The sequence below is a fragment of the Mauremys mutica genome, chromosome 11 (assembly GCF_020497125.1).
Source record: "Mauremys mutica isolate MM-2020 ecotype Southern chromosome 11, ASM2049712v1, whole genome shotgun sequence".
Classification (NCBI taxonomy): Eukaryota; Metazoa; Chordata; order Testudines; family Geoemydidae; genus Mauremys; species Mauremys mutica.
In genome coordinates this window covers 18068239-18080930 of record NC_059082.1, presented here as the reverse complement: position 1 = coordinate 18080930, position 12692 = coordinate 18068239, and the positions used below count along the sequence as shown (strand labels likewise).

The 12692-nt window shown below is 40.2% G+C and overlaps 1 protein-coding gene across 2 annotated transcripts; it reads right to left on the bottom strand.

Annotated features, from left to right (window-relative positions):
* Positions 1-820: 820 nt before the first annotated feature.
* On the bottom strand, positions 821-7959 carry C11H15orf40 (chromosome 11 C15orf40 homolog). Of its 2 annotated transcripts, none has more exons than XM_044981073.1 (4): positions 7884-7959; positions 7214-7340; positions 5440-5567; positions 821-2274 (listed from the first exon to the last, which is right to left on the bottom strand). In XM_044981073.1, the coding sequence occupies exons 1-4, from the start codon at positions 7953-7955 to the stop codon at positions 2182-2184; spliced, it is 420 nt and encodes a 139-aa protein (XP_044837008.1). In that variant the 5' UTR covers positions 7956-7959; the 3' UTR covers positions 821-2181. The 2 variants fall into 2 exon arrangements, with proteins under 2 accessions (XP_044837008.1, XP_044837007.1); XM_044981072.1 differs by having other exon boundaries at positions 7771-7902.
* Between the last annotated feature and the right edge of the window lie 4733 nt (positions 7960-12692).

Below are 12692 nucleotides of genomic sequence, written 5' to 3'. Positions count from 1 at the left end.
CAAGGAGTTTGAAATAATGGTGTATAGCTGCTGCCTGGGAGATTTTGGTCATTCTTTATAAAACAGTGTGTAGGTGCCCATACTGGAGAAATTCATATATTCAAGCTGTAAGCCACTACTGCAGCGTTCCTTGTGTTTCTTCCCCTTGTAGGAAACTCAGACATAATACATTTAGCAAGATAAGTAGTTGAGAGTTATGCAGAGGGAACCTCCTAATTTCTTTCTGGCTATGGCATTTCCACTTCACCCTCTGCAAATGCTGAGCAGCAGAATGAACACTCCACCCAGAACACAAGCAGGTAGCACTAAGGACTACAAATGAAAGCAAACATGCATGTTGTTAGTTTCCCCTTGATCAAGAGGGTGAAGCCCTCTGCTGGGCAAACCAGTTAGAGCAGTGAGAAGCATCAACGTAAAGCTAAGGAGTAGGCTGCCAACTGGGCTAGGAGAAAAGCAATTGCTAGCCAAAATGTCTGTGTGTCAGGGCTGTAAAGTGGGAAATGAGGAGATACACATAAAGCAGCATATGGGCATCAGCCTGAGGAAGCAAAACATGACCTAAACAGCAAATATTTACAGCTTTTTTTCCTCTAGCAATGAAACTTACTAGCACATAAATAGTGGAGAGAAACATCCTGATAGAACCATTAGCAACATCTTTTTGCATTGCTGAAAATGGAAGAGCTGGGGGAGACTTAAGGTGAAAAGCAGTTTTTGATCATGGAAAAGTGAAACTTGAGATATGCAGTTTGTTGCATTATGCACAGCTGGTGAAATTTCTGCTACTTATTTTTTCCCAGTGGAAGATGCAGAAGCTTAGTGGGGTTTTAGACCTGTTTATTGACTTTTAGGCATTAAAATGATAAAATCACATTTACACATTACAGCTGTTGAGTAGAAAGTAACACAATCTAACCCCTAACAGCTGCAACCTAAGAGGCTAGCTGAAGCAGCCGAACATAGTGACATCACATCTATTAATGGGGAACACAAGCATGCATGCCAGTACTTTGTCAAGAGCGATTAAGACAAATACATCTACTTCTCCCATTTCATCTCATGTACAATCTTTGCACTCTTAACACCACTCCATGTATTACTTCACTTTGCTCACTTTTCTGTGGGCTGGAAACTGATTCTTGAACACAACTTCATTTATTTAGATCAACAGAATGTCACCAAGAACAAACAAAATTGCACTAAGACTGTCTAAAAACAAACTAATTTTGTTTTACTAGTCAAGTCACAGCTAGAATAATCCATTCTCACTGAAAATACAAGAACTGTTGATGAAACTTAGTGCTGTGTTTTTATTAAACAAAACAAACTGCTACATTTGGCATGTAAGGTGAAATACTTTTGACCACTCTATTAGAAGTGCTACCTTTATTAGGCAACTCTTTAATAATAGGCTTCCTAGTGAACCAAAGCAAGCTTTTGTGTACTTGCTGCTGAGTACATTATGAATTTCTCATATTTCAGACTCAGTTCTTTTGACTGCTTAAGGGAAAAGTTCTGCTCCTATGTAAATCCAGGGCACTACCACTGGCTTCAAAAGCAATACTCTGGATTTACAGTGGTGTAGACAAGAGTAGAATTGGACCCTACGCATGTCACTGTATATTACACTGATTGCTCTTTTAGGCTCTCACTTCTAAATTGATTTTTCCTTCTGCACCATATTTCTCTTGACATTTTTCCAGTGCTTTATCATAAGCCTGTCACTCCAAGCCTTTTACTTTGTGAACCAAAAATAATTATGCCTGCATTCAGAAGCACTGCCCAAATACTCATCAGGACTGGGTTTACGCTTAGGAGACTATTTTGAAGATAACTATAGAAAAGGAGCCCAGTCATGCTGAATTCATGATGTAGATTCAGCTAAGTGTCAGGGTTTTAGCTTTCCTATCCAGTGATAAATCCTGCTTCCACTTCTAGCTTGGGCCTTAGTTCTGTGGGATTATTTAAACCAAAGTTTAGAGTATGGAAGAATACAGAAGAGATTTGTAATTTACAATGTACTTAAATTTATCTACACATTTACACAAAAGAATCTTTGTTTCTTGTAAGTGACCCACAGCCTGCATTTGTGTGCTCTCATTGAAGAATGTCCCTCCTCCTCTTTACATTCAATGAAAGATTTTCAAGACACATTGTTCCATTTCCTGCTTTTGTTTGGTCTCAACTGGTAGCTTCTTTTTTCAGTTTCTCTAAAACCTCATCTGGAGTCATCGACGCCAAAATCTTCACCACTTTTTCACGAGATTTACCACCCTGTTTCAACATAGAAGTAAAGAAATAATTCTGAATTCTTTTTTAAGTACACATTTTAAAAACTAATCATGGTGCCAATAGAGTGGGTACTTTGTAAATAGTACTAAGGTTACACACAACCGACAGTAGTGAAAAAAGGTTAGTCACCGATAACTAACCAGAGTTATTTCCTCTGCATAGTCAAATTTGGGAGAAAACATCCTCTAGTGCCATGGTGCTTCAGAGACCGTATGGCAAGTGCTGTGCATAGGGATTCTGTGAGCACCCTCGTGTGGCACCACACATTCTAAGTTGAGGTTATAAGAGGGCCATGGAGCTGAAGCAGCCACAATTGCTTCCACCATACCACAGAGGATGATGGGCAGCTAGTATAAAAAACACAGACATCACCCTCAGAGTTCTAGATTTACTGCTAAGTAACAGCAGCAAAGAGTCCTGTGGCACCTTATAGACTAACAGACGTTTTGGAGCATGAGCTTTCGTGGGTGAATACATGCATCTGACGAAGTGGGTATTCACCCACGAAAGCTCATGCTCCAAAACGTCTGTCTATAAGGTGCCACAGGACTCTCTGCTGCTGTTACAGATCCAGACTAACACGGCTACCCCTTTGATACTTGCTAAGTAACATTTTTCTTCTTCGAGATGCTGTTGTCTGACTTGTGCAAGTCTAACAAGAGGTAGAGCTCCTGAGAAGGCAGACTGGGGTGTGCAATTAAGCAAGAATTGCAGAATTACTCTTCTCTTCTGAGACAAACATTGAATCTAGATGAGAAGAAGACTGAGTAAATGTGTGAATGAGCTGCAGATAGCAGCCCTGCAATGTCTAAGATTTCTCTAATGTTCCAGAAGCAGGCCCTGGATGCCAGCTTGGCCATAGCAGAGTAAGCCTTAAAAACCCACTTACCCACTGGGGTGGGAGGGAGCAGAGTCACTGGATCTGCTACATATTTCAAAGTAGGCAGGCAGGTTTTAGAGCATGCCCTGAGCTGCTGCTCTTTCCATTAGCTGGGAGGGGGAGTGAGCAGCAGGATGCTCTCCAAGATCAGCAATGCATCCTGCAAGCAGGACTATGCAGATGTCACGTACAGATGTTACTAGCTATACTTTATTGAAATCAAGGCATTCTTTAAACAATAGTCTGGCCAACTGGTGTTTACTTCTTATAAGGATGAGCTAACAAAATGTTTCCTCTCACAAAAGAATCCAGTAGCTACATTTCTAGATTGAATTAAGATCCCAAATCTAGAATTACATTTACGGTACATACATAAAAGTTCCATTGAAAGCACAAATTAGCAGCTTTCCATCTTAAGAGGCTGCCCCACAGTATCCCAAAATCTACTGAGTACAATTTCTCCATCTTTATTAGAAGATAATCACCGTTAAGAAACTGCTTTCAGTTTCTCAAGTTGTGGCTTAGTCACGTTGCACTGTACTACAGGATTAAAATTCTGTAAGGCAAGATAAATAAGTCCAACAAATGTAGTTCTTCATTTTCAGTTTTAGCTTGGATCTCCTTTCCCAGCTGAGAATTGATTATATAGCAGCTGGGAGGCAAGGGAGAATGCTAGGCAGCAGTTAACATATGATATTAGCCTTGTACATCTTAGGTTGAAAATCTGGCTGGAGTCACAAAACAGACCCACTTCATAATTTAGGCACAGTTCAGAATGATTGAAGGTCTGTGGTTGACAAATCCTAATATAAAATAACCTGGGTGCTGCAGGTCAGACTAGAATTACCAGAGCTGACTAGAAAAGGTTGAACAGTGCTGCTCCTCATCAGTTCTATCAGGATGCTAACAGTGCTAATGGTTCTATCAGGATGTTTCTCTCTACTACTTATTGCTAAGTGCTGCTTAGCAATTATATAGAGCTTTTCAAGTGCAATCTAATTAATCCTCAACATGACTGTGAGGTAAGTAAACAAGTGTTACCCTCGTTTTAGAGATGGGATAGACTGAAATAAAAGTTAAGTACATTGTCCAGTCTGCAGCAAAGCCAAGATATAAATCTCCGAGTTCCTGTCTACCAGCCAAGTAGTGCTCAGTCCATTAGACAATGTAGCCTCTAACAGCTGTTTTTTTAAATGTACGTATTTAGATTTATGTACAACATAAAAAAGCATCCATCCAAGGCACTCTTCTTATCTTCCTGGCTCTATAAACGAATACATTTAGTAGATGGCTCAGACTTCATCCACTTTTCATATATGTCATACAAACATGATAGTAACATAAGCCAAAGACTAACTGGTAGCCTTCCCAAAACAGGACACAGACTGTTCTATTTCCTCTCAATGTCCCTTCTGCTGTTGCTGCCACTCTAAATGAACAGTTCACTGTTGGGTAGTAGAATGCTGACTTCCCAGTGTGACTGTGACAGAAGTTAACCCCACTTCTACTATTTGCTATTCTCTTAATTTGTTTGTATACTGAAGTTCTATTGGCTTCAATGGGTTAAGATTTAATACTTGTTTTTTAAAAGGATAATTAATTTAATCTTTTCAATCACAAACATCTACATAAACATGTAATTCATACAGGTTGTCATTGTCCAAATCTGATCTTAATTGTAAAAGACATATTGGAGAAAACTGACTTTAAACAAAAACTACACTAGAAGAAATAAATGCCTTTTCCACCTGTTTAATCATGCAGAGTAGTCATTGTAGGAGTTCTGATGATACTACTGTTTTCGCAACAGAAGCAAAGCTATCTAGGAATTGATATGCTCATCACTGTGTATTCGAGTGACCCAGCAGAGATCTTTTACTCAAATATAAAAATGTCTAAAATAAGAACAAAGTCACTTGCAAAGGTGTTTTGTGCAAGATATTCTAACTTCTTAGAAAATGAGACTCAGTATGAAGAATACTTTAAAGGTCACAGAGGACATGAACCAAACACTGACTTAGAAAATACCAAGAAAAAGTAGCAGCACACTTGATTTGGGCCACTGAGAAACAGATTATTTTGAGTTAGTAATTCAAAGACTAAAATATGTTATTTTTCCATAACAGAGTTACACACCTTAATATATCTCCATACTAGTATTTTGAAAAATAGAAACGTGGCCTGCTGTATGTGGAAAGTGGTCTCTATTACAATATAAGTTTCAGAAACCTAACTGTAGCAGAGCAGAAAATGGAAAAGTATTGTACCTTATCTAACACAACTTCGCTCTTCTTCACTTCTAGAACCTTAGAAAGGTAACGACACAGCTCTGCATTTGCCTCTCCTTCTGATGGAGGTGCAGCAATAGCTACACCGACTGCCTCAGTTGTCACATCTATAACAAATATTTTCGGATTTTTATTTTCAAAGCATTAATGGTGCCTAGTTTTTTACTTTCATATTTTTAAAGAATGGGTTTATTTGGAACCAAGTAGACAACTCCTGGAACAGTCCAGCTGATGATAGATCTTATGACTTTTACTGCATCAACAACATCCACTTAATTCTACCACTTCTTTCCACTTTACCAGCAAGGCTAGTCAATTCCTCAGATGCATGCATTAATAGATAGTCCTTATAAATAGGGAAGAGTGAGCCGTAGATTCTAGAATGTGATGCTTTTAAGAATTAACAAGTTTCATTCTGTAGTTATCTGGATTCTGTTCCACGAGTTTGGTGGACACAGTGAGGCTTTGTCAGGCTGCAGACTCTGCATAATTTTCTCCCAAGTGCAAATGTGAGGTACTGGGCCCTTCACATCCACTTCTACTACCGTCCCTGCTTCCAGAAGTGAGGCCAGTCTACAATTTGATTTTGAAATTGTGGTTAATGTCCCAGTAGTTTTTATGGTTGCAGTTTTGATTATCATCTCTTTTGTAACAATGCCCCCTTTAAGATGAAATACGTGCTGAACTATCCTACGGATAAAAGACCCATCTAATTAATGTAGTGAGCATACCTATATAATGAATACTTCTTGTTTGCTTATAAACATGAAGACGATGGCACCATCTAGACTTGTATTAGTTGCTTCTTGGTTTAAAGCATTTGAAGATTTAAAAAACATACCGTCTATGAGCATTTAAATTGTGTTTATCACCATAATAACTAAGCACAAATAAGGCATCAAAGGTGATCTGCAAAGGAAGTTTGTCTTTTGTTTATTTTAAAGAAAGCCTGACGGATATTTTTGTTTGTTTTTAATTCCCTGCTTGTTTCACTATAGAAGTTAAACTTTTGACTACCTTGGGGGACCTTCAAATTCAGATTATCACAAGTCTCTCATGCTGAGTTTTACTACTTTATTTATATCTGATTCTTCCAGTATCTACAGTGGATCACAAAGGATGGTTCACTACAAAGATCAGATTTGACTAAGCTTTTCCTCATAAATGGTAAGTAGGCTCCCCCTACTGAACAGAAGATAAGTTTTCCTTTGTCTTTACAAATGCCTAAATGCCTGTACTGTTCATAAGAGAATGGAACAAATTATATATACAGATGTGTAAAATAAATTATTTCTCACTATTCAATCAACATACTTGCTACACAGATCAGCTTTAAAAAACCCAACAACACTGGAACCTGTCCACTATAATAAATCTTTTGCTTTGCACTCATCTGAAGACAGACTGCAGCATTGGAATATTTCACATAAGCAGTTATATTGGAATATAGCTAAAATCAAGTGATTACCCAGGATCACTCCCCCTGCTTGCAGAAAGATGGATTTACTGTAACACATCTTTCCTGTTTTACCTGTGCAATCAACTACACCTAGTCAAATGGAGCACAAGGAACATCAGGTCCTTTTGATATAATGAAGGTTGTGAAGCCACATTTCACTATCACTTGGACCATAAACTCGTGCAAAGAAAGGGGTGCATGAGAGGAGGAAAAAAACTTGCCTTCCCAAATAGCTTTGTTTGTTTAATTAAATGAACTATTTCCCTCATAGTTACACTTTTCATTAGGATATACCTGTTATAGCATTTTGTTTGGATCCAGGTTTGGCATGAATAGCAATAGTGAGGGCACCACTTTTGTCAGTTACAACCGGGCATGACGGAACAGGAGGTTTTACTGAGTCTTTACACTTTTCTTTTCCCTGAACAAAAACAAACAGAAAAAACCCAGCAGCTGTTAAAGTGACATTGCAAGTGTGAAATCCTGCCAACCAATGCAACGATTAAAACTAGTTTCAGCCACTACTCTTGCTCCGGAGTCTCCCCTCCGCTCCGAGAACGGTTTTAGAATCACTGGTTTCCCCTCCTGGTGCTACGTGACCGACCCAACCACGGGGGGGGGAGGCTCCCCGCGGCGCCGGTGACGCGGCCCACGCAGCCGCCCGGCGAACGCCCGGGGTAGCAGACGGCGCGAACGGGAACGGCCCTTTCCCTCCCGCCCAGAGCGCGGCGGCAGTTTAGTGGCGCCAGGCCAGGGCCCGCTGACGCGGCTTCACCCAGCGCTGCCCTCGCCCTTCCCCGCTGCCGCCCAACGGGCGCCGCAGAGCGAGCGGCCCGGCCCAGGTCACTGACCCTCCGAGGCATGGCCCCGCTCCCGCTCCGCACGCCCGCACTGACGGGACCCTGCCCCCAGCCGCTGCACCGACGGAAGCCGGCCAGGGCCACCAGCATCACAGAGACCGAACCGCGGGCGGCTCCGACCCGCACTTCCGGCAACACCAGTACGCCTCGGCGCGCGGGGCCTGCAGGGAAACCATCCGGCTTCCCAGTTCCCGGAGTGCTGCGCACGCGCAGATTGAACAGGCGCTAATTCATTCGATTCCATTCTAATCCGGGCGGCGAGCGAGAGGCAGAGCCGCCAGCCGGGTGTCCTCGTGCTTGGTCTGGTCTGGACCTTAGCGTGGGCTGCAAACCCGGCCCCCGTCCTCGCCGGCACGTGTGTGCTCAGCCCCATCCCTGCTGCGGCACCAGCCCGCCCGCCCCTGGCTTTCACGCACTCCCGTCCTGCAGCGAGGGGACCAGCATCAGCTGTACGGCCCGACCCAGCACGCGCGGGGTTTGTGAAGCAGGAATAAAATGCGTGGCGTTGTTTTGGACGGGAGGGAAAGGGTAAATACACCCCCCCCCGAAATTGATCCGTAGTGTTGAACTGTTTAGTCTAAAAAGCGTACACACAGGCCTGTGACCCTGAACAAACGAGCAGACAGCTCCGGCGGGAGATCCCCAGTAAACCACGCCAGATCTTCGTCCAAAAAAGGAACTATCCATCCGTCTGTGCTGCTTTTCAGTATCGCAGAACAACTGATTGCCCACTCCGGTAGCATGGATCCAGGGCCTGGCCCCTGCATTCAGAATCTCCCATAAACTGGGTAGCTGTACTACGTTTTAGATAAACCAATCCATTAGCCTTATGCTATCCCTTTAACCAATGCTGCTTACCTTCTTGTAACCACTCTTTACACAGAATTTTCCCTCTTAACACACCTTACTGACAGTTACAACAACATAGGGGCTGCCCCTGAAATTAGTTTTATCCCCATATTTTAGCAATAATTACATAAAGAAGCCAATACACAGGGGCACTTCCAAACCATAAGTAAAATCCCTTGGGCAGTTGCTGCTGCTGCAACAAAGCTTTGTCCTTTTAACAAAAGTATGTGTTTTCTATAGCCCTGAGACTCCCTCATCCAGTGTTTTTTATATCATTGCAAGACTGGTAGCTAGTGGAGTGGCCTGCTCTTTATTAGTCATATCTAAAGTCCCCACTCAAGGATCAGGGCCCTATTCTGCCAAGCACAATACAGACATGAAGTAAGTCCCTATTTCAAAAAGTTCTCACTCAAATTGGCATGGGGAAAGGGGGGGAGAATACGTGCAAATTTTGCACAGGAAACAAAAGTCACACTTTGAAACCTAAGTAATCTGAAAAAGGAGGTAGTAGGAAAAGGTATGCAGAATACATTGTTGGTCTGTGGTAATTTTTATGACTATCTGACCAAGCTATTAAGATAGCTAATACATAGCTATGGGGAGTTATTGGACTGTGTTAATGTATTGGTGCAGTTTAATAGGAAGGCAAAACAACAGCTAAATGATAAAGCAACAGCAAAACAAATAGTTAGCTCAGTTATTTTTATCAGGTATGAAAAGGCAACAGCCATGTTCCAAAGCTAGAGAAAATGACTTAATATGGTTAAAAGGACACATGAAGAACTAGGTTAAATAGAATTTACTAAAACTTGAACAAAAATTATGTTTACTTAAAATCAGATGGATTTTAGACTTAATTTTCTGCTTGTTGTGTACCTTTGGGTGAATAAACAATACATTTGATTTGAAGAAACTAATTGGTTTTGAGTCATGTTATTCAGCCACTGGTCACAGGGGGAAAGTTTCTCGTAGGTGCTAAATACAGTCAGGCCTGTCAACTTATCACTGCTGGAAGATGGTATATAACTCAGGGAATCCAGTCTACGAGTGGCTAAATCAGGGACAAGGGGAAGGGAGTGAAACTTATCATTAAAAAGGTGCATTTGAAAAAGATTGCCAAGGGAAAAAGTGTAAAGATTTTTCAGAGAAGCTGATTATTAGGTGGTAAGAAACTGGGAATGAGAGTTGAGCACAGGTAGTAATCACAATAAATTAACGGAGGAAGGAGGTGGAGCACAGCCAACTCATGAAGGAACTCAAATGTAGACAAGCTGTTGGACAAAAGATGACAGTGGATTAGGCGGACGGTGACAGAGTAACAGGCAGGAAGGCAGTAGAAGCATTCTAAATAGACCTGAGGGGGGCAAGAGTATAGTAGCAAGGATAGAAAGGAAGAGGTGGCTACAGAAGTGAAGACATGAGATGAGCCATGGTGTGCAGCATAATAAATACAAAGCTAGCAGGAGTTTACGATACTTAATACTGCCCAAGTGGTTGTGCACCAGTTTACCCATTTGTAAAACTGGCATATAGCATCTATGACAGAAGCAGAATGAGACTGAATTAACATTTCTAAAGCACTTTATCAGACGAAAGACACTTTGGAAGTGCACCAAAGCCTGGTGCCCATCCCAAGAATTACCTCATAACAAATGAGCACAGGTGGAAAACAGATTTTAATTACCAGGTAGCCGTAATCATAGGCTTAAACATGTTTTAATTTTCTGCTGTAATGCCTATACGATGCAGGTATTAAGTTATATTAGCCACAGAAGAACCACTGCAAAAACTTACTAACAACCCTCAATGAATCATCCAGCAGATCACTAGCAACATTCTTTAACCTAACCAGCTAAGCCTTGAGGATTTGGAAAGAATAAAAGGAAAGCTGATTCCCTCTACACCAAAGGCTTTCTCTAGGATATGTAAGCACATATTTGCTATTGCATTCTACATGCATGATCATTTAACTCACAAAATAGATGCAAGTGGATTTGTCAAAGTTGGCCCAAAGATACTCAGGTGGGTAACTAAGAGGTATTTACTATTTCAGTAAATGACAAGCATTAGAGTAAAGGTATGAGAAACAGTACTTGTGACTGGCATACATTGATTTATTTTTAATTCAATAGTTAACCCTTTATTTTGCAATAACTTATGGTTTTTTTTCCTTTGTTTTTGCTATCTTCAGTTAGGAACCACAAGAAGATACATACACTTAAGAGTTGGGGCAATAGAACAAAGAATACTGAAAACTTTAGTAACCCACTTTACAAGATGTTTTGGTCAGGTTTTTTAAGTTAACTAGTGACTTTCATAGGAGAAATGACACATAAGCTCTTGTATTTAATTTCAGTGCCAAATAATGTACCTAAGTAATTTATCACTTGCCAGACAGGAAAATAGAAATAATTCAGCTAATAGATTATCAGAGAAATAGGTATTGAAGAAAATACATTTTTAAGTAGTTACTGCCAGCATGATAGAACTAGATGAGATTTCTTAGCACTTCTCAGTGATTCATCTTTCAATAGCTTATTACATTTCAAGGTAGAATAATGCTGAATATTCAACATTATCCTATGGTTCTACTCTAGATGCATTTTCTCCAGTCCTGAAGTGTACATATTAATGACTTATCTTTGTAAGTAATAAGAACATTAAGGAGGAAGGGAAATTTCCAACCTAATAATTAGGCTTCTGGGAGTTCTTCTATATCAGCCTAACATTTTTCCATCCAGCAGCTAGAGAAGGAAACTCCACTTTTGTTAATGTCCCTGCCTCTACATAGCAGGCTGGCTGCTTGCATGTTACCAATTATATTCACCACTGCTAAAAATATTACGATTTAAAGGACAATTAAAAGGAGATCTACTAGACACAAACCGTTTTCCATACCCTAACATAGGAAGTCTGAAAGAAAACGGATGTGGTCCATTCTTATTGCTCACCACCAAACTAAAGAATTATCAGGCCGATACCAGCTCCTTGGCTCAGCAGAGCTTTGTAGTAATGATCAACGAATGAATCTAGTAAATCTCAGCTCAGGTGTATTTATCAGTACACCAATTATTTTTAAAAGACAGTATAGTTTGAAAGCAACTGTAGAATGCTCTCCCCAGCTCTAGCTGTCAGGCCTGTAAATACAGGTTAGACCAAAAAAAAGTGAAATGCAAGAGCACAAAAGGTACCAGAAGTCATGGTTTACACAGTTACTGCTGCATTTCTCTTTTTACCTAATATATATTGGCTAAGGCAGCAGCAACAACTATTTATTAGTATGTCACAGGACTTCAGTGACTTCAAATATCTATATCTAGACATATGGCACTAGGAACAGCAATCTAAAGGAAGTTTTCTTAAGTTCAACTGACATGCATTTCACTTAACTACAAAAAAGCTTATTTAAACTAAAGAATTGCACGTTTTTTGAAGAACCTTTTTTACACTACATAGTTTAACTGAAGTCCTCTTACATGGCTATCAATGCCATTTCAACTTTAAAGCTGCTCTTATTTTACCTCAGTGATTACTGTATGTATTTTAAAAAAATTACAAGACTTTTGTGCAAGCAAAAATGGTATGGGATTTCACTCATTTTAAGCTCACTTTAAAATAAACATACTATATGATCTAAATACTCCTTATTTATCTGCTAAGATAACATTAGTGGCATTATAAATAAAGTCAAAAATAAGTGTACACACTGTACCATACCTATGGTAGTAATGTAGAACATTAGGGAAACAGTCATTGCTTTCAACTACATACTAATTTTTTGTGATATGGTTTGTAGGAGTGTACAGGATCCTGTGGAGTGAATGGAAATTTTCACACTTTGGTTGTTTAAACAACTGCAGAGAATGCTGCAGAGTATACTGACTGATCATTTATGTACATTTATTGCACCTTTCAATTGGCTGCACTGCCTCATACCCACTTGTAGATATTCTCTGGAACTAAATGCACAAACAGATAAAGTTAAATCAGATCAAGATTTTAGTGCTGGTTAATGCTTGAGCATCCAGGTCCTAGAATACTATTAATAGAAGTCTTGTATTTTC

Bases quoted from the DNA above. Each gene is read 5' to 3' on its own strand.
- C11H15orf40 (XM_044981072.1), bottom strand. From the start codon at position 7,869: ATGCTGGTGGCCCTGGCCGGCTTCCGTCGGTGCAGCGGCTGGGGGCAG. The intron at 5,568-7,213 runs GTATATCCTAAT...TATTTGTTATAG, and splicing joins CAAACAAAATGCTATAACAG to ATGTGACAACTGAGGCAGTC. The intron at 2,275-5,439 runs GTACAATACTTT...ATGTTGAAACAG, and splicing joins GCGAAGTTGTGTTAGATAAG to GGTGGTAAATCTCGTGAAAA.